This window comes from Opisthocomus hoazin, chromosome 7, assembly GCF_030867145.1.
Source record: "Opisthocomus hoazin isolate bOpiHoa1 chromosome 7, bOpiHoa1.hap1, whole genome shotgun sequence".
NCBI lineage: Eukaryota > Metazoa > Chordata > Aves > Opisthocomiformes > Opisthocomidae > Opisthocomus > Opisthocomus hoazin.
In genome coordinates this window covers 1,056,324-1,083,178 of record NC_134420.1, presented here as the reverse complement: position 1 = coordinate 1,083,178, position 26,855 = coordinate 1,056,324, and the positions used below count along the sequence as shown (strand labels likewise).

At 49.8% G+C, this 26,855-nt stretch overlaps 1 protein-coding gene across 1 annotated transcript in view; it reads right to left on the bottom strand.

Moving 5' to 3' along the window:
- The window catches only part of CCDC9B (coiled-coil domain containing 9B), a 52,255-nt gene that overhangs the window by 7,688 nt on the left and 17,712 nt on the right, over positions 1–26,855 (bottom strand). The window contains exons 5-12 of the mRNA XM_075427340.1: positions 26,556–26,705; positions 15,917–15,991; positions 13,130–13,314; positions 11,677–11,738; positions 11,130–11,183; positions 10,576–10,681; positions 4,123–4,180; positions 2,974–3,797 (exon numbers count right to left, since the gene is read on the bottom strand). Of these exons, the coding sequence (XP_075283455.1) occupies positions 3,006–3,797; positions 4,123–4,180; positions 10,576–10,681; positions 11,130–11,183; positions 11,677–11,738; positions 13,130–13,314; positions 15,917–15,991; positions 26,556–26,705 (1,482 nt within the window). The 3' untranslated portion in view covers positions 2,974–3,005. The remainder of the gene's footprint in view (positions 1–2,973; positions 3,798–4,122; positions 4,181–10,575; positions 10,682–11,129; positions 11,184–11,676; positions 11,739–13,129; positions 13,315–15,916; positions 15,992–26,555; positions 26,706–26,855) is intronic.

The following is a 26,855-nucleotide window of genomic DNA, read 5'->3' as shown; positions in this document are numbered from 1 at the left end:
TGGTTGTTGTTGTCATTGTTGCTAGTTTGTTGCTCCTAGGAGCCCTGCTGTCAGGCCACACAGATGAACTGCTCTGGTTGTGCTGAGCTAGTGCTAGAGAAATCCAGGTTTTGCACTATTTTTCTGTCTGCCAAGGGATGTTCCTGACAAATTGGACACAGGGAGCAGACAGTTAAAGACAGATACCTCTGTCTTCCTCTTGGCTCTTCTCCCCACTACAAATAAATCACGGCAGAATTCACTCTGTCTGCAAATGATCTTGTTTGGGAAAGCCAACCCTGATAGCGGCCTGTCGCTGGCACAAAGGGAGAGGTCAAACTGCTTTGTGGTGACTTCAGCAGATAGGAGGTGCCAATGATGCCCTAGAACATCTATTAAAGACCGACAGCCAAGCAGCACTCGTGCACTCGTTCCCTAAATGCTCTTGCAGTTGATGGAATGAAAAAAACAAACCCAGCAGAAACCCATTGCTGGGGTGGGGGAGAGAGAAAGTGCTGCTCTGGCTCACCCTGGCACCTCTACAGATGCCCGGCCAGCAAGAAAGTCAGAGGCTTCAGGGGAGAGTGCAAGCAGCCGACAGATGAAACAGGGACCGGTGTGCTCAAAGAGGAGAAGTCATTCCATCTTTGCTGGAAATTAGTGATTGGTGATTGTTTTCAGGACTAAAAAGAATGCAAATGCACTCCCTCAGTGTAAGAGCTGATGTAGCTGTACCTATTCCTGTGATCCTAACAGGAGTTAGCACTGCCACTTCGGCTAAAGGCTGACTCTCCTCAGGTGACCTGCCATCTCTGTCCTGCACAGGACTCCCCTGAAATCTGTAGCATCTCCTAAATTACAGGAAATATCAAAAACCGGATGGATCTTGCTTTAATTTGTCTGCATCAAAAGGTAGTCTCTGATGCTAAGTGCATAGCTTAGGCACACGTGGAGACTCCAACTGTTTGGGAACAAGAGGAAAGTGAGGCAGGAGCGTGCTCTCTTGGGGAGGCATGATCAGGCAAGGGAAAATGAGCGTTGCAGATAGGAAGGAGATAGATGGGAAGGGCAGGCAGGATGAAATGGTAGAGAGCAACTGGGACACCAGTGAACGCCTCGTTTTTCCCCAGCATCACTACACTTGATGTTTCCCAAGCAACAAATATTTTCACAGAGCAATACCGGTCTCAAGTTCCAGCTTAGCCAAGCAGATATGTGAGTGCTTAAGTATTTAAGTCACCTTCTCTTCTCCGAGACATGAGGCTATGTTTATAATTAAGCTTGCCTTAATGAATTCAGTGAGGACTGATGGACTGAGGAGCCAGCTGAAGTGGACTCAGGGCCCTATTACCAGAGCATAGGAATCTCCGTTGCAGAGATGAAAATGGACTACTGTAATTTATTGTTTCCTCTTAGCTGGTTTGTAATTAATGACTACTTTTCTCACTCAGGGTTACTTTAATCCCTTCATCCTCTACTTTCGGGGGCATTTTTGATGGATTGGAGAGGCATGGCCTGGACAGTAAACTCCCGCTACGTGCATCCAGGTGTCTCTTAATATTTTCATAAATGCTGTTGGAATTCATTTGCCTCACTTGAAGGAATTTTAGTTCAAGCACAGAACCAGCTCCTACTGATTCTTAGTGTTTTGTCCTTTTTAAATAGCTGTAACACTTGCGCTTCTCCATGCCTTTTGTATAGTATTGGATTATAGTGAAAGTCTTTTTGTTAGCAGCTTAACCACTTCATCCCTAAGCTCATTTGTGCCCCTGGGATGAATACTAAGTAATACCCAGTGACAAGCTGCTGGGTCGGGGTCTGAAGAAAAGCCTGCTGGAATCGGGAAAGGCGCTTGCTGGGGGTGATCTGCCCGCCCAGCTTTGAGCTGCTAATTGCCTGAAGTGCCTACTTACGGAATATAGCTGCTGCCTCTCTACTCACAGGATCAAGCCAGGAGTATCCCGAGAGCAATTCAGGTGTTAGGCAAGCTGGATTGTGTTCTGGAAGTGCTCATGTCTCTTCTTTCAGGAGCAACAAAGCCCAGATCTTAAGTTAGGTGCCTCTGTGCTCGGCCTGAGTTAGGTGGAGTGAGTGGCAACCTTACTGCCTAACCTGGAGGCAGAATCACATCCTGACTTACTGGTCTGATCTAGGCCCTGTGGGTATGATGTCCTGATCTGCGTGTGACATTGCCTAGAAAAAACATGTCTTGCAAAGGTAACTGCCACAGAGCCCCTACACTCTCTCCTTGTCCCTTCCTCCTAATTTCTACCTTATCTTTCTGCCTATCATACTCTGTTCTTTCTCCTGGCTTTTCTTGTTCCACATTTGCCTTTCTAGAAGAAACTTCTTTGCTTGAGTTAAACCTGGAGCTTTGCTACATAACCAGATCTGTTCTTCCTCCTTTCTGTGTGGTTCATAGGCCTTTTCTACAGGAACTCTCACCCGTTGTATTTACACACTGCCTTGCATGTTAGTGTTAACCACATGTGTAATCCAAAGTGTAGCATTCACAGATCTTGCACTGGGAAGAGAATCCCACATGCAGTCGTCCTTCTTCAAACTACTGTCCACAAGGTGGGCCTCTATAGCTTTGCAAGTGTTTTGGGAAAGGGACCACGCTGACCTCAAGTTATTCTGGTTGTGATCACCCCAGAGACAGAAATAAATTAATCCTGCCATCCTTTCTGAGGTTATCGCTTCCCAGGGATAGTTTCAGTTTGTGCCCTAACTAATCCATGTCCCCAGCCAGACTCAGCAGTCCAGTTTGCTACCCAAATCTTCCTGTCTGACTTTCCGTTGTTTACCCATCCGCTCCAGGATGCACAGATTTAGGCTACCTGAGGGATCCTATCACTGTTGATTAGCACTTTTGGATAGTTATCTGGTATGATGCCGTTACGGCCACAGAAAATGAAGTTGTGGGTCCGTACTATGACTGAGAGCATTAATGGCATAGCAAACACGCCATGGGGAGCGGGGTCAGGAACTCACCTTCTGTCTCAGGCAAGCTGCTGCAATATTTGCTAGTTGAGAGTGTGCCCGCTGTCCTTGTCCTTACAGTCCTCAGGCTGGTCCCCTTCTCTGGACTGTGATTTTGCCGTGTCCTGCTCAGACACAACAGTCTTGTCGGAGTCGGCTTTCCTTGGGGGCAAAGGCTCTCCTCCATGGTCAGTGCCTTCAGCATCTTCACCTCCTTTCAGTGCAAGTGTCTGCCCCTGAAGGGCAGTGTTTTGGGTCACTTCCTCCCCTCTTTTGCTCACCAGCTGTCCTTCACCTGCATCCGCATCCAGTCTGTCTCCCGCTGCTGCATCCATCTTTCCTCCATGGCTGTTTGAAGAGTCCTCAGTGGACTCCTGTTCTGAAGCTGTGTTTTCCTCTAAGCCAGCTCCATCTAAATTCACTCCCACAGGCAATGACAAGGCCTCCTCACTGCCGTGCCTGGTGGCTTGCACAGTGCTTGGAAGGTTGCTCTGTGAAGCAGTGCTGTTAGTGCTCTCCTGCTCCTGGAGGATGTCAACAGTGCCAGGCTTCCCGTTGGCACCTTCCCCAATGCCTTCCTTACTTGGCCTGGGCCCTGGCTCCGAGTCACCTGTGCTGGCCACAGACATGTCCATGCTGAGGCCCTTCACTCCTCTCTGCTCCTCCTTCTGGCCCTTGTGGGCAGACTGGACCTTTCCACTGCGTAGCCTTTGTGATGAGGAGGCCCCGTGATCTTGGGGGCTCAGCTGTTTCACCTTCTCCTCCAACTCAGCTGTGCAGTTCTCTTCCATCCCCTCCTCACCTCTGCTCTTCCGCTTGTCCATACCAAGGCTCCTCTGAGAAAAGGAGATACTTAGTTCAGCTTATTAAAATACCAATATATGTTTCTCAAGACTTGAGGGAAAAGTCTGCAGAGCCCATTAAAGGATGTAGGTGGAGAAGTGTTCAGGGACCAGAATAAGTGGGGCTGTAGTGCTGACAGAGAGTCAATGCAAGAAGTGAAGTTGCTCTCACATCATGCCATCTGGAGAGTGCTAACAAGGGGCACATTTACCCCAGCGTAGAGGCCTCCCAGCTCCGCGCTGGCTGAGAGCCTCCAACTTTTCTGACAGTGCATGTTTTGAGAAAACTCAGCAGCCAGCCTTGAACTCGTGAACTCACCTGGCCATCAAGGTCATCCTTCAGAAAAGACATGTCCTCGCCTTCTTTTGCATCCCATCTGTCAAGAAAAAAAATAAATCAGAATTTAGGCCTTCAAGTTCTCATATGGCAAAGCCACTCTCCCTGCCTGATACCTGGGTAGGATTCTCTACCAGGGCCATCCATTCCCTGAGTCCCTTGACCAGGCAATGAGACATAAAGGTGTCAGACATAACTGGTCCAGTTCCTTTCGGCACCTTAAAACACTCATCCAAGACCACTAAACCTTAATGAGCTGGTTGTTATAATTCTAAATGTAATGAAAACATAAAATCCAATGCCAGAACAGACATTTGTCATTAGATAAATCAGACGTACAGTTGGCTTATAGTGATGTCTGCCACAGTCTTGCCTGCTTGCCTGACAGTGCCCAAGTGTCCCAGATCTCCACAACAGCAGACACAGAGGCAGACGGTGAAGGACAAAATTGCTTTGAAGCAGCTTGGGAGACTGGAGATGAGGACATGTGCAAGCAGGCTGCAAGAATGGCTGTAAGCATCAGACTGAAGGTCCAGCTAGCCCAGGCTCTCTTCCCCTCTCACCATCATTAGCAGATGCTTAGGGTAGAGTTTGAAGAGAGGGCAAAAGTGTTAAACACCTCCCCAGTACCTTTCCCAGCTTCCAGAAATGTGCAGCTCTGGGATTTCCTGAGCCTGAGATAGTAGCTCTGCGTTGAGTCATACTTAGTAGACAGTCTCTTCCAAGGATTTGTGTAAGTGTGTTTTGAGCCCGTAATAAATTTGCAGCAGCTACAACGTCCTGGGCCAAAGAGGGCCACAGCCTAGTTAAAGGCTGCATGACTAACTGCTTTCTTTTGCTTGTTTGAATTTTCTAGGGTGAACATAAATCTGAATTTGCCCATGCAGTGCTACTGGGTAGGGAGGAGTCTTAGTAACCCTGACCTTCTCATACATGTGCCTGGTGAGTTACATCACACACACAAACATTTTATATATATACACATATATATAATGCACACATACTTCTCCCTGCATCATACTCTTAAAACACAAGATGTGCAAATGTGTGTGAGATTTAATTCTTCTCTAGACAGACTCTGCTAGGCTTACTGGCCTCTTCATTTGGCAAATTTGGGCCAAGGTATAAAAAATGAAAATGCACACCGAGGTGACTGCAGAGTCAGGCATTTCCAGAGGCAAATGTGCTACAGAGACCCCCTGTGCCCTAGTGGAAATGGGGGGGGAATTGCCACCACTGGCTCCACCATACAATCACACTAAGCTGCTTCACACTGGTTTTTTCTCTAGCAGAGTCCTTAGGGCAGAAGTGAATTGCATTTGCCAGCACCTCCAGGCTCTCTCAGAGCGTAGATCTGTGTACGGTGTCCTTTATAAGCCAGAGGGCGAAGCAGCTTGGAACAGTCCTCCAAGGCTTAGAGACAGACCCAGCACCCAAACCACAGCCACTGAGGTCTCATCCTGGATACAAGGTAGGTCCCACTGCCAGCTGTGCCAGCTCAAAATGCACACGGGCCCCTTTTCTGGGAAGCAGCCCCCACCTCTGGGGCTGTATTTTCAGTGGTGCCCTGAAAGAGCTCTGAAAGTCGGGCTGTAAGGGTAGAGCCCATTATGCATAGTCACTTGTCTTCCATTTCAGAACGGGCTGCCCTCGTGATCAGTTCCCCTCCACACTCAGCACTGATGCTGGTGGGACCAATGAGTGCTTTCGCCAGGTAGATATCTAAACAGAGAAGTGAGTGACTTGCTGACTGCAGGTTTCTGCGTTTCCCTGCTCTGTCTGCTCTACCACTGCACAGCTCCTGCAGAGCCAGCCCAGAACAGACCACCCCCACAGGTCTAAAGATAGCCAAAACCAGCTAGACAGCAATTTTGAAATATTCAACATCTCCGCCTGACAGGTTCCTTCTCCCCATCATTCCCACCAACACACCAGAGTGTTACTGATCACTGACAGGCAATGAAAACACCCAGTGCGTTCGAGCACAGCTAGTGCTACCCATGATAGATGCCTATATGGGAACTTCGCTCCAAATTTTTCATGGAGTAAGGTGCTGCTGGAATTCACCACCAGATGCTCCAAGTGGGTCTTGCCACTGCTGTTGGGCTGCTTGGACTCAAATGGAAGAGGAGTCTAAGTGATAAAGGGCAGATACAAGCGAAGGTAAGGAATATTCAGCACCCCAAAGGCTCCCTGAGCTAGGTTTGAAATGAGAAGAAAAGCTTCAGGAATGGTTCTTCCCAAAGAGAAGCAGTGGAACAAAGGATGCTTTTCCAGCTTCAGAGTCAGGATTACATTGCCAGAGAGCCCCAGGATTCCTTCTAGATCAAAGGACACGAAAGATGCAATGAAGAGGAGACAAGAAAAATAAAAGTCTATGAGGCGAGACGGACGAGCAGAAGGAGAGCTAGTCTAAAGCCTTCACGGGTATGAATAGTATCCTGATTGAACCCAGCTCCCCCAGAGGAGTTTGATGCACCAAAAAGCCTCCAAGCCTCTGCACGGGAGGCACAAACACATACTGGAAAACATACCTTCTCTGTTTGTTGCGAAACAAGAAACAGGCTGTGGAAGCTTGTGACGAGCCAGGCATCCTCTCTATGACACATCCTCCCTGTAACACATCCTCCGGGCCTCCCAGCAGAAGGTGCTAAACCTCGCTGTGTAGTCTGTCTAGCTGCCCTTCCTGTCTGCCCAAAGACTGGATCCCCAAAACAACTGTCACTTTGAACTGGTTGGCATCGCTGGCATGCTTTGCCTCTGATAAGCTTCAAGCAGGCATGCCCAAGGCAAAAGGGATCTTCAGTCTGCTGGACCTACTGCATAAATCTCCTGCTAATGGGGACAGGTGAGAAAAGCAAGGGAATAATACTATATTATTAGAGCAGGCAGAAGTGCTGATAACCCTACTCAGTGTGAAATGGTGCTAGCTGTCCTAGCCACTGGCAGCAGAGGCTGCCTTCAGTGACCCAGCCAGGCTCTGGAGCAGAAGAGGACACTGCAGGAAGAGACTCAGAGGGCCGCTAATGAGGGAGAGCTCAACAAGATGTCGTCAAACAGTGCTTCAGTCTGGCCAGTCAGAGGCTCTGAGGAAGGCTGTACAAAACGTTCAGTCCCAGCCCAGCATCATTTCTTTGAGTTTCTGCCATAAGACAGCTAGCCAAGGCATTCCTTCTGGGCATGGCTCTGAGACCTCAGCACAGAAGGAAAAAGAAATGGCTCAAGACCTTGTTATGATTTCTGGAAACTAGTCAGCATCTGCCTGTCACAGGCACGCTTTGGGGCACAAGTCAGCCTTTGCTGAGGAGGAGAAGAGATGGATATAGGGGAGTGGGCAGGCTCTCACCCCTTACCCTGGGTCTGACCGGGGCAGATGGAGCCCTGGGCAGGCCCTGAGCGCTGGCATTTGACCCATGGGCTGGGGCACAAAAAGAGCAGATCATAGTGTGACCCATCCATACACGCTGCCTATAAAAGGGAAGAAACAAACTCTGTCCAAGAAGCTGCTCAAAACCAACACTGCTCTTCCATTCACAGTCTACTCCTAGCACACATTTCACCAGCCATATGCATCTAAATTGTACAGCTAAAATGTCCACAGAGCAGAAAAGAGTGACTGTATTAGGATTAAACTTTGAGATGAAACTGGAAAACATGAGGTTTATCATATCATCAGGTCCTTCTAACATCCTCATTATTTTCTGAAGTCTTTCCTTCTGTTTTGCTGCTGGGGAGCAAGGATGGGGTGGGCCACACCTGGAGGAGCTAACTCGCTGATCCCATGCCTTATACACCTGATCCTTCCCAAAGGGCCCCCAGCCCAGCTCTCATGGTGAGACAAGGTGGGCATGGCCAACAGCTGAAGATGTAGCCAGAATAAATCAGACATACCAACACATGAAGCTCCCAGGGAAACGTCCTCTGCACCTTCCCACCTCCCCAAGCCCTGAAGTGCAGGGAAACAAAAGGCTCCAGTAGGAAGGAGAGAGAAAGGAAGAAAATCTTTGCAGTGTGTACAACTCACGTCCCTGGAAAACACTGACAGAAACCGGGAGCTGCTTGTTCTGTGCAATTTCTTCCAGCCTTTGGGAGCAGCTAGTCTCTCTCCTGCAGTGAGACACAATCTGCTCTGCAGCAGTAAGCCATCCTGTGAATCCTTCTCAAAGCAGAGGGGAGGGCACTGGATGTGTATTTAAAGGAAAGGATGGATCAAAGTCCAAAGCAAAGGTGTCTCAGGAAACAGTGCTCTCCGATCAGCTCAGAGGAGACCCAGAGAATTGATAAGAACTGATGCATTGAAGTTCAGAGGGAAGTAGAGACAGCAATGCTGCATCAGTAGCCTTCCCTTTGAATCCAGTTCAGCCCAAAACTGGTATGTGATTTTAGGAAAGCTGTATTCTGTGGGAAGTGCTCTCTTTTAGAAAGGATGATGACCTGAAGTCAGGCCGTTTGTGGCTGTTAAAATTCTTATAACCAGTAGAGTCTGCCCAACAGCCACCTGTGCTTTCATTTCTTATATATAGTAACAGGTTGATATTTTTTTTTCCTTTCTCTCCTTCAGTGCAGCTGTTGAAGTAACTCCTGTGCATAAATTTTCTTTGTATGTGTCTCTGTCCACCTCCCTGTCCCCAGTTAATTCTCCCCTCACTGCCTTGTAGCCTGTCCCTTTTGAAATGTTCTTATCTCCCTCTGCCCAGCACCCTGACCCTGTTTTTTAATTCCTCCCTCTCTGCCCTGTAACCCATTGCTTTTAAAATTTTATTTCTGCCTCTCTCTGGCCAGCTCCCTGTCCTTTTCATTACCACAAATAACCAGGCTTCAGTGGCAAACCTCAGAGGCAGAACCACGCTTACTCCTGAGGGCAGTTGTGGGAAGGAGTTTGGTTTGGCCCTGGCAGATTGGCATCTTCAGGCGGGGCAGAACTGTGTGCAATCACTGCAACTTTCATAGTTTTGAACAGCAACATTCAGCCTGTGGTCTGCAGCCTTCTAAGGTGTTTACAGGAAGTATCAACACAAAGCAAATCTGTTGGCCTGCCCACCCCGCACATCCTCTGGGAGCTGCTGCCATTCCCCGGTGCTGCAGTCAGTGGCTGGGAGAGCCAGCACGAGCACAGCTCGTCAGCTTTTCTTTCCCAAGTACATTTTACTGGGGATGGAGCTGAAAAATGGAAAGGGGTGGAACGTAACTTACAAAGAAAGCTAGCTTGATTTTTGCATGCTGTTGAACATATTCTTCATCAACTTACCAGAATTACATTTAATTTTAAAAAGTATGATTAACTAACAGGGCTTAGGAAGACAGAAGACAACCCGTCTTTGTGCTGCAAGTAGATTCCCAGTCCGCAGCATAAGCAGCTGAGAGCTATGGCTGCTCAGGTGCATTTCCTCAAAGCACAGCCACTGGAAACAAAAGCAGCATTAAAAAATCTCCAGGCTTAATACCGTGCCAGGCTCTGCATATCAGACCTACTACTGCCCTGACACAGCAGAATGCTGCACACACAGACCCTGCCTAATACTCTTCATTCCAGCCAGAAAATAGCAATCAGCAGCTGACCTCCAGCTAATTTCATCTGGGTGATGCTGTGAGCGCGCCTACGAAGCACGTGTCTGCTTGTGCATCTGTTTAACTGCATGGTCATAACTGACCTGGATGGCTGAAGAATGCCAACATTAAAAGCTACTGCAAGGGTTTTGTGTTCTGGGTAAATGAAGAGGCTTGGGGTATGTAATCAGCTCTTCCTCCTTGTGTTGCCCGCTAAAGGGCATGGCAGTGCTGTGAAGACGATTACTGTTATTAAACTGTCAGTGTGGCTCCAGGAAACTCGAGACTGCACTGAATTTAATTACGGAGAGCAGCAGGGGAGGGGGGCCCCTGGGAGAATGTGGGCGAACCTGTAAAATGCACTTAGCTTTGCTGATATTCTGAAATTACTGCTGTGCAAATTACTGCATTGCTGTGTGCTGCCCACAGCTGGCAGGAGCAGGCCACTTCCCTCCTCACATCTTCCAGAGCAGTTGTTTGAGAAGACATCTGTACCACAGTATCACTCCTAATTACTGTTGGTTCAGTTGGGAACTCTCTTTGGAGGCTGCTCCTCCATATCAGCAGTGCCCGGAAGTCAGATAAGATGTGTTCAACAGCTTGCTGGGGCACGTGCCCGGTCACAGAGTAACCCTGACCCCTCGGGCTGTTCTGCAGGGAGCTGACGCAGCGGGTCCGTACAGCGACAGTGCACCCCATGAGCACCACAAACCCCATGAAGTGAAGTCCAGCCAGTCACGGTCCCAGCTAACATGAACGCATCTGAATAGATGCTGCTGTGGAACAGTATCTCTTTGTGTCTGTCCCTTTTCACAGTCAGGCAAGGAATGAGACCTGGACACGCACAGCACAACCACTAGCTCATGGCCCTGCTGCCAGCCTCCGTACCTTCTGGCTCTGCCGGTCAGTCTGTCCTTTCCTTTGGCTCGGCTGCTCACAGCAGGTACTGCTTTCGGACCCGGATCGCTCACATTCACTCCGTGCTGCCCTCCACCTAGAAGACAGGTTGGAAATGCCATGCAAAAGCAGGCAGAACCAGTTGATGGACCACTGAAGGGGCAAACATCCTTGTATCACTGGGAAGTGCCTCTGGAGGGGGAAGCCTCTGAAGCTGTATGCATATTATACATAATCTTCTAAAGTAATAAGTACAAATTGAGAATTTAGGGGCGTTTCTTCTGCATTTTTTACTCCAAATTCCAATTATAACTTTAAAATTTATTCCTTGGATGCAGTCTCCCTCGTGCTGTTCTTGGGAGACTTGTTCTCCCTTGCCACACAGCGCAGACCGTGCCACACAGCTATGAGAGCAGCCACATGGAATGTCCCCAAACGGCACTCCAAATCAGCGAGAGCGCCTGGAGAGAACTCTCTCCATGAGGGCATATCAGGGGTGCTGATGTTCAGTGGGGTGATGCAATCGAGTCGTGGGGCTTACTCACCTCTGCCATTGGGAGGGAAGGACCTGTGCTGGAATTTCCTTGCGTTTCTTCCCCCTGAAGGGACAAAGCAAAGCAGGCACAAAAGTGAGTGAGGTTCTGTAATGAACATGCAGCAGAAAGCCTGACATTCAAATAGGGTGTCACAAGGGAAAGCTCTGTTCTGCGAGTCCATCTCCTGAGAAACAGGAATCACGATGGACTATGCCAGTAAAGAAGCCAGCACGTGCCACAGGGATCAGAGATGACGCGCTCTGGAATAGGATTGCCTCTCAAACCAGTGTTTGGGAAAGGAGGCAGTGCTGAGCCTCCGTATTGTGTTGTACAAGCTTACAGAAGCCACTGCTCTCCCTGGGAGGGTAAAAAGCACTAGTACCCAGACACTCAAATCCCATCCCCTGAGGGCTGAGACCCCAACACTGCGCTCAGAGGCATTTGCCCAGGAAAGCAGAGTTTCACAACTGACAGCCATGACAGCTGCCGCAGCACTGGGATTCGCACGATCAGCATTCGCTAGCGTCAGGACAGAGTCTAGGTGTCCCTTGCCAACCTTTCTTATTGCTGGGATTATCCAAGGCTGGCTCCCCATCCTTAACAAAGTCCTCTTCAAACCTGCAGGTTAAAAACAGGCATTGTCAGACCTGACCGTTCTCCTCCAGTATGCAAAGGCGTGGGCAGGGGACCTCGAGACAACGCAGGCTCCAGCCTTCGGCCCTTCTGCACCTACTCACTGGCAAATATGTGCAGGTTTATCAGCAGGAGCTGAAACTGCATGCACTGACCAGGAGGAATGAGGCTGTGAGGCAATTCTACCCCAAAGGAGAACCTTTAAAACCTTTACATCAGTACCCATATATATATATATATATATTTAATTCTGTGAACATCCATGAAGCCTACAGATGCCTGTGGTGTAGCTGTACAAAGCTCAAACGCAGCCTCCCAAGCTTCTGAACACAATCTGAAGTAGCTTCAGGACTTGTCATCTCAGATTAGATCTGTGGATCAGACTCGTTTGGTTGGTTTCTAATCCTGCTTGTCCTGCACTATGGCTTTTTCTTAAAAACTGATATACAGGAGAAGAGTAGGACTTGGAGCTGTCTTGCCAGCAACACTCAGCACCCACTTAAGTCAATTCACCTCTAATTACTGGGGTCTCAGTGACTGAAAATTTATGTATTCGGTCCCATTCCTCAGCCAGAAGATTGTCCCCTCTATCTGCCACGTACAAGCTCTTTTATCAGCAAACCCAGGTGAAATCCCCTAACACCACACCCTATCAAAACCCCATCTTGCTGCAGGTGCTATGTCACCCTCCAAAACTTTCTAGCTGGTGTGACCCAGCTGGACAAGCACAGTCAGAGAGAGAGTGTTTAAAGCAGGGAAGTGTCAGACCCCGTTAGGAGCTCTCCCACATCGCTGTCCCCAGCATTTCCCCCAGATCATGCAGGCAGCCTTGTGAAGGCATCCCCTCCCACCGCAGCGCCTGAACGGGCTCAGCAGATGAGGTGTGGAGGATTTAGGCATGTTGGCCTGTCCTGTGACTGAAAAGTAGAAACAAGCAAGGCAGTGAGAAAACTTGTGGACTAGCAATGGGAGTTTGTCCATCCCTGTTTTTAGAACAGCACCTGCACCCTCCTGCCATTGGACTTGTCCATGTGGAGACGGAGAGGACCCTCCAAATATAGACTGAGCAGTCATTCATGCTCCTCTCCCTCCCACAGTCCACGTCCTGGTGGGACCAAAGGCAGGCAATCTTTGTCAGCACACAATGCCTCCTATCAGGGTGGGAGACCTCACGTCAGAAAGAAAATACAAGAATCACTCTGATACCTGGTCCCACGGACAACCACGGTCAGGAAGAGACAGAAATGTAGATTTGGTCAGGGAGAGGCATGTGACAGCATGGGATTTGATCAGCAATAAATATCTGCACAAGATCTCATCACTGGCTTTAGATGGCCTGCTGCAGACAAACCAGCCCAGGAGAGCAGAGGACCTACATGTGCTCAGACTTCTCCACATCCCAAGCCCGTCGCCACTCGCCCTTCGCGTTCTTGTGACGTGCCAGTCGCTCCAGGTCAATCTGATCTCGCTCCCTCTTCCAGCGTATGTACTCTGAGCGCTCCCGTCCAGTCATGGGGAAACTCAGGTCTCCAGGGCTCTTCTGCACTGACTTCCCACCATCCTAGTGGAGGCAAAGAGCTTCTTGTTCATCAAAATGTCTGAAACAGCTGCGTTTAGCGTACTTGGTACTGTCACCACCAGAAATGCTCAGTAACATTTGAAAACAACTCAGAGCAAGGTCAGCTTCTCTCAGAAGAGTGATGTGCACACAGAAGGGCTCTGCTTTACCCATAGCCTAAAAATACTGGTCCCAGCATTGGTTGACTTTACAGAAAGGGAAACTGAGGCAGGAGGAAGTTACATGGCTTGTGACATTGTAAATCCATAGTGATATCAGAAGCAGCAACTCCTCCCTCCCAGGTATATTCAACAATGACAATGAGAATTTGTGGCAAGATATTTCTGAAAAGTTGTTCCACTTCACCCAGACTACACGAGCAGCATTACATTTTGAAGGATTAAAATCACTTCCACCTAACCCCCTGGATTTTGCCATCTCGATACACTCCTGTTGCCACAATGAGACGGGGCTTCACTGCTGTTTCCCTAACCTGAACCACAATGTTTCTTTGGTTCTTGTAGCGATGTCTAACCTCCCGATCCATGAAGCAGCTACCATAAGACTTAGTTTTTCATTCTAGATATTCAGTACCTGATTACAAACTTTTAAAGCACACCCCTGTAATTCTGCATGCAAATAGCCACGGGATTTATTTGCCCCATTTGTACTTGCAGTCACTTTAACTGCATGTATAGATTAGACAGTGGCTTTCACCTGCTGTGTTCTTGCTCACCTTAAGGTTATAAAACCAAACATTCTCTTTTTTTCCTGGAAGAGGCACTTTGCTAAGGTTTACCTACGTCATTAGTTCCTGGAGCACTTGCAACATCTCCCAGCAGAGTCTGAAAGGTTGAACTCTCCTAGAAGATGCGCCAGGCTGATGAATCCCACCCAGCTGAAGACTTTGGGACACCTCAATCCACATTTTGCCTGTGAATTCCTTCAGACTGACAGGGTCAAGAAGGCAGGCAGCCTTCTGTGACCACCAGGCATCTGCAGGAGCCCAGTCACAAGGCTGGGGCTGACCCCATGCCCAGGGCATGTGGTACTGCGATGACAAGAGCAGCATTCTCAGAGCAAAGGGTCTCTTCACCTTCACTGCTTTCAGCCTCTTGGTTTATCACTCCTCCTCATGATAGGCTAGCTAAGGGCTTCGAAAATTTAAAGCTTAATGAAAAGACAGATCAGAGCTGATGGAACATGTGAGGAGCAGGGGGGTAATGCAGCTGCCAGGTTAACGGATGTGGTGGAAACAGGAGCCAACTGGCCATGGTGTGTTGTCAAGTAACACTACGCAGCAAATAGCTTAGTGCAGAGCTGAGTCCTGGGGTCCTAATTACCAGGGGATAATTCATCACTCCATACACGTGCCCTTCCATGCCAGCCACCCTCACCCCTTCCCCAAACAGGAACTAACTCCTCAGCGTTGCACTGCTGATAAAAGCAGAGCAGCGGGGAAGGAGTGACTGAAAGCCCTGTTACCAAGGAGACCCACCTGCGTGGGCCAGAGATGGGGTAGCAGTAATTGCTCCTCCACTCGTTAGCTGGCAGGAGCTGGGGGACTGCATCCCCAAGACGGGAGAGAGGAGGTCTGCAGAAAGGCAAGGCACACCAAGGCAAAACAAGGGCAAGCACTGGTCCCTGGGATGGGGCACAGGCATGGAGATGCTCCCCACAGCTTCCAGCCCCTTGGCATGGCAAGGGACAGTGGGTCCAGCCACGATGGATCCTGGTGTGCCCGTAGAGGAGAAGCATGCGAGAGCTGAGCAGCACACAGCTAGTGAGAGCAGAGTTCAGCCTCCAGAGCTGGAGGAGAAGCGAAGTACCCGGCACCATTACCTTGACCCTTAGCAAAGGGGAAGCCAAAAGTGAGGGAAAGAGTGAGTCTGGCACCCATTGCTCTCTCGAGGCAGATGCTGAGGTGGCTGGCAGCGGGAGCTGGTCCCTGACCAGCAGCTCACCCCAGCTGCAGCATGGCTGTGGTTAGCTGGACCACAAGGTTAGCATGCTCCCCTTCTGTGCTCTGGGGGGCTCAGCTGGAATTAACGTTTAAGAGCCCATCTGTGTCCTTTTAATGAATTGCATTGGGGTGGGGCTAGTCAATTTGTGCTCCATTAATTAAGAGCATCTGCAAGCTCGGGGGAGCCAGCATGTCCTCCAGGGTTTGCATTAACCAGTTAGTGGGAAGGCCTGTGCTTTAATTTACCTCCATCCTACTCAGCTTCTGCTGAATTGATGGCCTGAGCCTTTCAACCCACAAGCAAATGGTTTTGGGAGAGAACCCAGCTAGGGCTGTGCTGCCACATGGGTGAGCACGGTACCCTTCCTAACATCCCTGCTGCTGTGCTAGGGACTTAAGCAGCCACCACAAGGTGTGAAGGGCATGTCCCCTGTCACCTCTTTCCAGCGCTGCTTTGCTTCAGGTGTGTTAGTTGCTCAGCAAAGCTTTGGGTGAGAAGAGGGATGAACAGTGGGGACCACATCAGGGCATGCTGCTGCTTCCTGCAGGACTGAGGCAACTCCTGCTGATGGAGAGGCACATTCTACTGGTTTCCTCCTCCAAGACAACGGTCCCCCCAAAGGGACACGGGGTGCCACTCACCTTCCGTCCGTGCTCGCTTTCTGGGCCTCTGTCACTGTCTGATCTCCTCTTCTCTGCTGTTCGCCTCTCCTCTGCCTGCAAGGGCACAGACACAGGAGCTAATTCAAGGATTAAGCAAGCACTGCTGGCAAGGGAGTCAGTGCCTGACCCTGTGCCCACCAGCACATGTGAGAACTGCCCAGAAAAGGTCAGTGAAAGAGGAAAGACTGGTTTCTAGGGCCCTGAATCAAACTGATGTGGAAAAAAAGAAGTAGCAGATGTATGAGGAAAAGCAAGAAAAAGGGATGCTTTCCCACAGGTCCCTCCTCCTCCCAGGTTGGAGGCAGAGAGGTCTCCTGTATGCTCCCACTTCTTTCCAAGGCAGACCGAGTTTCAGGTGCTTCTTCAGATTTGGGCCAAAGACCCAGCTTACAATTCAATTGCACGAGAGCTGGGAGTCCGTCTCAGATGCAGCCAAAAGCCAGCATGGTAAAGTTGAGAGTGATTTTTGTCCCTGTCAGACACAGTGCCCTTCTACTAGAGTCCATCCCTGCTTCCACTTGGTTTCTCCATGCTGCCACCAGACTGGCAAGCTCTGCTCTAGTGTTGATACCCCCCTGCCTGGCAGGAGGTGAAAATTAGCCCCTCTGTCTTAATGAACAAGACACTAAGCGTGAGACATGCCACGGGCCAGGCAGTTCTCTGGCCCTGCTGGGACTGACAATACAGACACAGCCATGTCAGAGGCCAGGGAGGGTCACAGAGGGTCTGAGCAAAGTAGCCTGCACAGCATCAATCTCTTAAAAGAAAGGCTTTCTGCCTGGGTTAGATAGCGTTGTTGGGGTGCCACCACGAGGGCTGCTCGCCTTGCCCGTCACACTGCCGAGCCCCTCAGGGCAGGGGGCTGGTGCCCGCTCGGGGCTGTGCCCCGGGGTGGCTGCACATCCCCACCAGCAGCTCCCACTCCCACCGGGACGCTGCCACCGCACGTGATTTGCAGCAGAGCGGCTGCCAAGCGGCACAGCATTTATCACGGCTGCCTCCCCCCAATTTGTAACCATACACGGCAGCTTTGGGGCTGCCACGAGCGCAGAGGTCCCTGCGTGCTGCGGCCCAGCGGGCCCCCTCATGCCCAGTGGAGCCAAACATCCCCAAATTCCCCTCGCTGCTGACCCGCTGCAGGGCCGGGGAGTGTGTGGGGCTGAGATTATCGTGCCGCTGTTTCGCACCGCCAAGCAAAAGTGAAACACAAAGAGCAAAGTCGCAGCACAAACTGCCAGGTCAGCCGTTCGAGAAAGTGTTGGTGCCGTGAGGTCCAGCCCAGGCCAGAAACAGGACTTTTATCCCAGTCACTTGCCAGCCCCAGGTTTAGCCCAGCATTACAGGGCTGGATGCGGGAAATTCGGGGTACCAGTCTCATACGTGCAGGCTCTGCCCAGCCTCCTAAGGCAACTCATCCCCGCTGCAGCCTGTTCCCACCTACCCAGTGGGATTGTGCAGGGAGCGAGCTGGGGGCAGTCTCTGGGGGGATTTGTCCACATGTGCTGCATCTGAGGGGGGTGGGAATTGCGACCATACAGCCAGTGCTCATGGACGTTGCACTCAGTGCATGACAGATTCACTGGTCTGACTGGTGTGAAGCTGGTGTTGCTCCGGTACAGGCAGAATCTTGTGTAAACAGATCCTTGGAAATAATGAGGAATCACAGAATCACAGAATAGTAGGGGTTGGAAGGGACCTCTGTGGGTCATCTAGTCCAACCCTCCTGCTGAAGCAGGGTCACCTACAGCAGGCTGCACAGGACCTTGTCCAGGCGGGTCTTGAATATCTCCAGAGAAGGAGACTCCACAACCTCCCTGGGCAGCCTGGGCCAGGGCTCCGTCACCCTCAGAGGGAAGAAGTTCTTCCTCATCTTCAGACGGAACTTCCTGTGCCTCAGTTTGAGCCCATTACCCCTTGTCCTGGCACTGGGCACCACTGAAAAGAGCTTGGCCCCATCCTCCTGACACCCACCCTGCAGATATTTGTAAGCATTTATAAGGTCCCCTCTCAGCCTTCTCTTCTCCAGGCTGAACAAGCCCAGCTCCCTCAGCCTCTCCTCGTAGGGGAGATGTTCCAGTCCCCTCATCATCCTCGTAGCCCTCGGCTGGACTCTCTCCAGTAGCTCTTCATCTTTCTTGAACTGGGGAGCCCAGAACTGGACACAGTACTCCAGATGAGGCCTCACTAGGGCAGTGTAGAGGGGAAGGAGAATAGACATTAGCTATTTCATTCCAGGATTTCTCCGCAAAGATTTGGGAAAAAATGCAGAGGGGTCTGTGCCCGGAGAAGCCAGCCCTCCCCGTACCCTGTCCTGCTGCAAAACAGGCCAGGACGTGGTGAAAGAGGATACTGGGTATTTATTTGAAAAGGTTGCTGTGAAAATGTGTGTAACCAAATATGCTCCCTCCAGGCTCAAAGTCTGCTGCTTGTCCAGCCCCATTTGAAGAATGCAGTAGTGACGGATCTAACGAGTCTCTGCAGCCCCAAACCGAGACCTTGCACTTACAGAGAGATTAAAAGAGCAGAAACCTGGAAACTTTGCTTATCTGAGGAGACTGGCTGGGGAGCAAGGTGCAGATGGATGTTTAGGCTTTAAAGCAGCTGTAAAAGAAACTCACCATTTCAGAAAGAGTACAAAGGGGCCAGCTGCTGCAGAAGAGCTGGAGCCTCTCCATCCCTGGAGGAAACCTTGTGTGGGAGGAGAGACAGGAGAGAAGGAGCACTGATTGCCTTGGAAATGCCAAAGACAGCTCATAATTGATGAGGAAACTGAGGCAGGGAGCTCCATGGGCGTGCTTATTGTTTCATCTGAGTCTACATATTTCTCACGTAAGCTCATGCAAAGAATGATTCGGTTTGGACCCTTTACAACGCCTGATTGTGTCCCAGAAGACAGGAACCGGAAAGCCAGAGCATCCGCACAGCTGGAGCACTGAGCCAGGGTGTGCGTAACGGGGGGGAGCCGTGTGCCGCTGCCTGTCTGCAGCCCAGCACAGCTTGACTTCAGCCCTGCCTCTGCCGAGCAAAGAGCGAGCCTGCGCCCAGGAGATGTGCTGGGACGGCCCGGCTGAGGGACCGCGCTGCAGCTCGCCAGACGCGGGAGAAGACGCAGCTCCTGCGTGGCTGGCCAGCGCTGGGCCTGCGACCCGGAGGCTGTCCCATTTGGAGCACCAGCTCCTCAGCGCCCACCACAAATCGCTCTGTCACAGGGACACTGTGCCACTCTCCATCCTTCTGCATCTCTTGGTCAGAGCCAGGCTGCCTGTTTCCTTAGACTGCTTCTATTTTTGCTTCTCAAAGGGCACTGTGGAAAATAGAGAGGACCAAAAAAATCCGGTTCTTTTCAGCCAGGAAAGCAGGTCTGAACTGTGCAGTTAAGAAAACACGGTTAGCTTTGCTTTGCAGGGGCTTAGGAGAAGATTTTCACATTTGCTCCGTGCTGCCCCAGATCTGCTGTTAGCCTGTTATGACACACCCAGGCCATGGGGAAGCAAAACATGTTTTTCTCCTCCTTCCTCCTCTCCGCCCCCAAAATTATGAAATATGACAATGACATTATCATCTCATAGTTTAACTGTTCCTGCACAGCAGGGGAAGAGATGTGAGGAGGGAGCAAAATACCCGAAGTAGACAGAGAAGATTACGTTTGCTTACCCTGAGATTTATGCACGGATTTCTCAATTTCTCAGCTACAGAATGGTCAGGGTGGGGGCAGGCAGAGCCTGCTCCTAACCAGGATACAGCCCTGGGATCCCAGATGCTTTCTGACTCTGGGTTTGTCTGGCCTCGCGACGCACACATACCCAGCTAACGTTAATGTGCAAGGGTGGTGATGCTGATGCCATTGTCCAGCCATGTTAAGCATTTTTATGCTAACAGTTCTCCATACCAAAAGCTTTGACGGCCTTTGACGTCTCTGGGCTACTTCACTGTCTTCATATTTTAAAAATAAATGCCAACAGATGTGTTAAATTAACCTTCCGGTACCGACTTCTCCAGGCACGTGTTGGCACAAGAACTGGCATTTCTTCTGCACGAGGAGATTTTTGTAAGAGCTTAGAGCTGGTTTTCCAGCGCTCAGAGCCCCCACTAGGCAGGATTTTTGAAACTAGTACATGAGAGGGTATTTTTTTCTAACTCTTATGAAAAATCATTAATTGTGCTGCCTGAAGGGAGCTAAAGACTTTTCAGCCACCCTTTCTGCCTATCTTCCCCTCCCATCTGCAACGTAAAAGCAAGTGTTTCTCCTGCCACAGGTTTGGTTCCTCTCCCATGCCAGCACGGGAGTCAGACTCATCCGTGTAAGTCCCTGCAAGCAGCTTTTGTGTCTCCTGATTGCAAACAGTCACTTCTGATACACCATCCTGGGAAACTCTGTTAATAAAAGGACAATTTAAAAGCCCTGAAGCCCTATCAACTGTCCATTTAAACGATGATTTGCAACTTGCTAATTAACCGTTGTGCTCCACTGGTTCTGGGCTGCCGAAGCTCTAATGTATTAATGATCCTGAAACCCTGCCAGAGCATGGAGTGGCTTTTTAGGAAAACTAGTCCTAAACATCAGGCATTATCCCTGGCCCCGCTTGCAGGGAGAGCCCTGATGCAGATTTAGTGGCAGTCAGAGGTGGGAGGAAAGGTCCCAGGTGTGGCATCTCCAAGCCAGCAGCGGCACTGGAGGCCATGAAGTCGCACCAGTAGAGCGATGTGCTCAGGCTAATTTATTCTGCAAGGAGACAGGACAATTTGGTCCCCCCAGCCCTCTGAGCTAACAGAGAGTGAGAGTCTTTCACTGGGTAGGAAAACACAGGCTTCAAGATGGCAGAGTAATATAAGGCACTGGGGCTCTTTCAGAAAAGAAAATCATGAGAACAGCTTTTTTATTTTGCATTTCCTCTTCGTCAGCCGCTGCCACAGCTGTGCACTGCCAGCTGCGATGCGGCCTGGCACTGACAAAGTGGTGCTAGCTAGAAGCACCAAGGGCAGCAAGAATGGGAGTCCTTTATTTTATTCTTTTTTTTTTTTCTTTTCATTGGATTTCATCAAGAATAAAAATGGAGGAAAATGCGAGATAACGAGGATGCCCAACAAATGTTTTAATAGGATAAATTTGACAAGTGCAGAGAGGTGGAGGCAAATTTGACAGTGGTCAGGCTATGGGATGTTGCCGAAGGGGGAGTGACGGATGTGATCCTCTCTCCTAGGCACCACAGGCCTCTGTGGGAGGGAGAACACAAACAACCCAGAGTGAGCAGGGAACCAGCTGGGGGGTGAGGGGAAAACCCCGCAGGATGGACCCTGCTGGGGTAATCAGGGAGGCTGAAAGCTAATCCTCAAATTGGGGTCTCAGCTCAGGTCCTAACACACAGCTACCCAGCAGACAACACTGATACCCCATCAGGCTCTCCCGGTAGCTGATCACTTTGGGGATGAAAACGAAGTTTCTCTTTTGGATTAACAACTAATTAAAGGATAGAAAACAAAAAGTGTCAAGAAAACGCCAGTTTCCATGGTAGAAGATTAGCAGGGGTGTGCGACTGGAACGTGTGCTGCTCAACATGCTCATAAATGGTCTGGAAAAGGAGCTGAACAGAGAGATGACAGTTTGCTGATGATACTAAATCATCCGGGGCAAAGAATGTAATTTGCCAGGAAAGAGCTGCAAAAGATCTCTTGACATTGAATGCCTGCATCATAAAATTACGGATGAAATTCAATATCAATAATACAAAATAACTCACGGGGAGAAAAATGCCCCTTCTTATACATACACACACAGTAATGAAGCCTGAACTATAGTTAACACTCAGGAATGAAATTTTGGTGTTATTGTGACGAGTTCTCTGAAAATGACAGCTCAATTATTTAGGAAAAAAGCAAAGAAAATGCAAAGTTGTTAGGAGAAGAATAGAGAACAAGGCAGAAACATCGTTATGTCATTGAGTACATCCACAAGACCCCGCAGCTTGTATACCATGTACAGTTCTGGCCCTCTTGTGTTAAAAGAACACAGTAAAAATAAAAAAAGGCACAAATGAGGCCAATGAAAGTGATCAAAAATATTGAACCACTTCCTCACCAGACATGTCTAAATAGGGTCACGCTCTTAAGCCTGCAGAAGAGATGGCTGAAGGGAGATGTGAAAGGGGTTGATAAAATCATTTGTGCTTTGGGAAACTGAACCGGGGATGATCTGTGCACTGCTTCCCATGGCGCAGAAACAGCAAATGGAGGTAACAAGTTTGAAGAAAAAGAAGAAAAAGAAGGGAGGAGTGTTTCAACACAGCATGTCACTTAACATTGCAGCTCCTTCCTAGAGATACCGTGGGGGATAAAGTTTAGATGGACTCAGGAAAAAAGAAAATACTAGAATTCAGGCAAGAAAAAGCCTGTCAAGCACAAAGGTGCTGTTCCTGGCAGAGGACGCCCCTAACTTGGGGGCTGGTGAGTACAGGAGGGGAGGGCTAACTGCAGGCTTCCCTGGTCTTGGGCTCTTTCCCTGATGCTGTGCTGCTGGCTGCTGCTGCAAACACCTGACTGCGGCACTGAGTCTGCTGCCAGTGCACAGCCCTCACTGGGCAGGTCCCAGCTCGTCTGCAGTGCTGGGGTGGCTTTGGGTTGCAGAGCCCACCAGGGCAGGTGGCCCTGTTTACCAGCTCTCCCGAAGCGACGCAGCGCTGAGCCACTGGGCATTGCTCACGTGCTTGTTGTCACCGCGGCTGGAATGGCTGAGGCATGCTACAACCCCGTTCACGTGGGGGGAACTGAAGCCCAGGGCTGCCAGGGCTTGTGGGTGCTGTGATCCCAACAGCGCTGGCAGGATTCGGCCTCCATTTCCAAAATGAACTGCTCTATTCAACATCCCTGTGACACACACTGAGTTCTGCAGGATAAAATAATTTCATAGACGTTTTATACATTTTTGCATTGCTAACTCTGATCTGCTCTCTGCACTGCAGCCTTCCAGTGCCTCTTGGAGAAACACATCGCTCTGAGGCACAGCATGTGAGACAGACTTGCCTGGTTTCAATTTTTCAAGCACTATAACTACCAGAAAAACCAGCACTTGTTTGAAACACTAATCCCTAAGGCAGCTTAGGAACAGCTGAAGTGACAGGGTGGGCCACACCAAATCTCTCTTGACTCCACAAGCCCAAGCTGGCATGACGTGCGAGATGCCAGTGATGTGACCCGTCACTTCAGGCCCCATCTGCTTCTGTCACTGATGCTGGGAAAAGGTTGACCAAGTGCAGATGGAAGACAGTAGCTTGCAGAGGTGACCGTGAAATCCAGCCATTTAACTCTCTTACAGCCACATCCTTTGAGTCATGTTGTGAGGTGCCTGCGTGCCGAGAGCTGGTTTTTGTCCTGGCTGTTCTGGCTGTTGTCTGAAGTTACACAAATACAATAGTAATATGAAGATATCTTCACTCACTAGGGGTGGGATGGGGCCTGATCGGTCTAGGGAATTCAGTGGGAACAAGGAAATCTCCTGAGCATAGCTGGACTCTGAAACATGTCCAGCTGGTAATAGGAATTGGAACCTAGAGTTTCAAACACTTTTATATCTTTTTTCAATTATAAGAGGAATCCGAAGAACAGCAACAAATACTCCCATGAAAGCTCGTTTTAAAATAAGCTCATTAGTACATTCTTCTGGCCCCTCCATTTCCCAGCCATGGGAGTTGTGCTCCGTGGCAACCCCTGTGCTTGCTGCCTGCCTCCTGTGCAGGCTGGGAGAGCACGTGGGCCCTGAAAGCACCCGGCCTTCCAGGGAGCAGCAAGCTCCCCTTCTGCTCTCTGTGAGCTTCCAGGGGGCTGGGGGTGGTATGCTTCAAGTGCAGTCACAGAAAGCAGGGGACACTTTTTCTGTGCCAGCAAGAAGCATGATGCTATTGCTAAATGGGTCTTGGCAGCGATGTCAGTCCAAGACTGCTGTTGAGCCAGGCTGTCTGTCCAGCCAGAAGACCAGGTGATCAAAAGCAGCGTGGGCAGCAGAGTGAGCGAGGGGATCCTGGCCCTCTGCTCCACTCTGGTGAGACCCCCCTGGGAGTCCTGTGTCCAGCTCTGGAGCCCTCAGCACAGGAAAGTCACAGACCTGTTGGAGAGGGGCCAGAGGAGGCCACAGCAATGATCGGAGGGCTGGAACCCCTCTGCTGTGAGGAAAAGCTGAGAGAGCTGGGGCTGCTCAGCCTGGGGAGACCTTATTGCAGCCTGCCAGTACTTAAAGGGGCTTATAAGAAAGATGGGGACAGGCTTTATATCAGGGCCTGTTGCAATAGGACAAGGGACAATGGTTTTAAACTAAAAGAAGGCAGATGTAGACTAGATAAAAGGAAGAAATTTTTTACGATGAGAGTGGTGAGACATTGGCACAGGTTGCCCAGAGAGATGGAGATGCCCTATCCCTGGAAACATTCGAGATCAGGTTGGACAGGGCTCTGAGCAATCTGATCCCGTTGAAGATGGCCCTGCTTGCTGCAGGGGGGTTGGACTCGATGGCTTTTAAATGTCCCTTCCAACCCAAACTAGTCTATGATTCTATGATTCTATGATTCTATGATCAAGCAAAACTAATTTTCTTTTCATCTGAAGTAATGCTGAGGGCATATACTGCTCCTCAGTCGTGTTATTCGATAGCTACAGTTACACAAAGCCTCTGTGGCTTTCCTGTGCTCCTGACAGAGATCCTTCTCTTGTTCAGCCAAGGCATGAAGCCACCAAATGGCTCTGCACAATCCTTCTCCCTGTGGACGTCAGCACCAGCAGGCTCCTGTCCAGCACCTTGTAGGTCTCCCTCACAGCCTGCTGCTGCTAGAAGAGTGCCTGAGCTTCAGTCCTACCCTCTGCCAACGGAGCAACTGGGTTTCGATTAAGGGGAAAAAAAAGGGAAGACTTTAAATGAACTTTGGTATCTGAGGAGGACGGGGTTGTTTGCATTCCTGGGGATTATCAGGATTACCTTCTAGCCCGAGCTGTGTGAAGGAGACCACTGTGGCTACATACAATTGAGGAAGGGAGGGTTGACGGAGTTATGTGAACTCCTTGCCCTGCTATATGGAGGTAATCACATTCATTGGGAATGAATTTAAATGAATGAGCTTAAATGAATGGCAGCACAGTTGGAGCTGAAAGTAACAGGAGCAAGACCCAAGACACCAACCTCTGCTGAGTCACCAAAATCAAATCCACCAGGCATTAGGGACTTCACGCCCTCTCTGCCAGCCTGTGATTCAAATCGTCAGATCTTCAGTGGTTAATGTAAGAAGGTGCAGGCAGATATGGCTTAAGCTAGCACAGCTGCTGGCCTGCTCTCATACACACTCTGAATCTGACTGCTTTGGGGCCAGTATGAGCAAGGCATCGCCAAAACCACAGACATTGACTCTCAGCCTCAAATTTCATGTTCCATAACAAAAGCATATGAGATATTACCTTTCCCAGGGCTGTCCATGAACTTAAAACAGGGCCCAAGATCTGAAGCCAAAATCCAGGCACTCTTCCTGTTGCTCTCTCCTAGCACAGTCCCAGTCCTGATGACCTCAGGGACAAGTACTTAGACAAGCCCAGCAAGAGCAGAAGCGGAGACACTTGCCCTGCACATCACAGAATCCCATTTGACAGCCTCCAGGACAGCTACAGCACAGGCACGGTCAGGCCACTCTCATCCTACCATCGTGTCTAGGTGTGTTCGTGATGCCGAGACTGAAACAGGCGACATCTGCCACGTGAACCTCTGGCAAACGGACAGATACCAGCAGCTCAATCAGGCAGCCTGTTCGAGGCTTATGGCATTCACAGAACTGCTTGGCAGCCATGAGAAAGGAGCGTATGAGCTTTCAGAGCCTAGGTAAACTCTGGGGAGGAGGAGAAGCTGAAGATTAACGTGGGCAGCTAGCAGATGGCTGGCTCCTGTCCCAGAGAGGGTGCTGCATAGGTCTCCCAGCATTCCTGGGTGTGTTTGGCAGTTACACTTAGTGTTGTTTTCCTTCATAGTCTTTGCTGACCCTGTTTGCTGCAAGCATTCTTACTTATCTGTGCAAACTCTCAAATAGGAAAATACCACATGCCTCCATGTGTGTAAAGAGGAAGGTATTTGCAAATAAGTATTTGAAATAAATTTCAAAGATTAACAAAGTTCAGCCAGCTCCCCCAGTGGATTATGGCCAGGCACAGCAGGACGTGGGTTTAGAAGCAGATATTGCCCAGCTCTGTTAAGTCATGCAGTGAGTCAAGAGTACAGCGCTCCTGACTCAGTCTGCTCTACGGCCCCAAAAAGAAGTTGGTAAGAGACGAGGTGAGATTCATGCCCCACGTCTGACAGTGCTTCAACAACCCTCCCATAACAGCATCTGATATTTCTTGTGGACCCAGTACATTTAAGAACCTGCTAGCTCCAGCTAGGATCACACAGAAGGGAAAAGGTTGTAGTCTTTCCTCTTTCACAGTGATGGAAGTCAGAGAGTTTTATGGTGATAGGCTCCACACTACTAATATATGGTCTCTACCAATGTCCTGTTGCTGGGCTAGCTCCTAATCTGTCTCCATGGCCCTTCTCATACCAGCAGAATGAGTGGATGCCAATGATACGTTGCAGCCAAGTCATTTGCAATGCACTTACTTTTTCCTTGTTATCCATGGTGATGGCAATCTGCATCCTCCTCCCCCGACGGAAAGCCACCAAATGGTCTGTCTCTTCTTCACTCAGGTCTGGCACTCTGCCTGGGCCAGGGAAGCTCTCGTTGCGTTTCTCACTGACGATCCGCTTGGCCTGGAAAGGACAGGATGAGTTAACGACACCTCCGTTAGCCCTGTGCACTGCCCTTCCTAGGAGAGTGGCCATTCCCAGGCTGCAAAGGACTTTGCTCTGGCAGAACAGAAACATGAGCCAGATAGTCAGTCTTCTGCATTTATAAAGCTG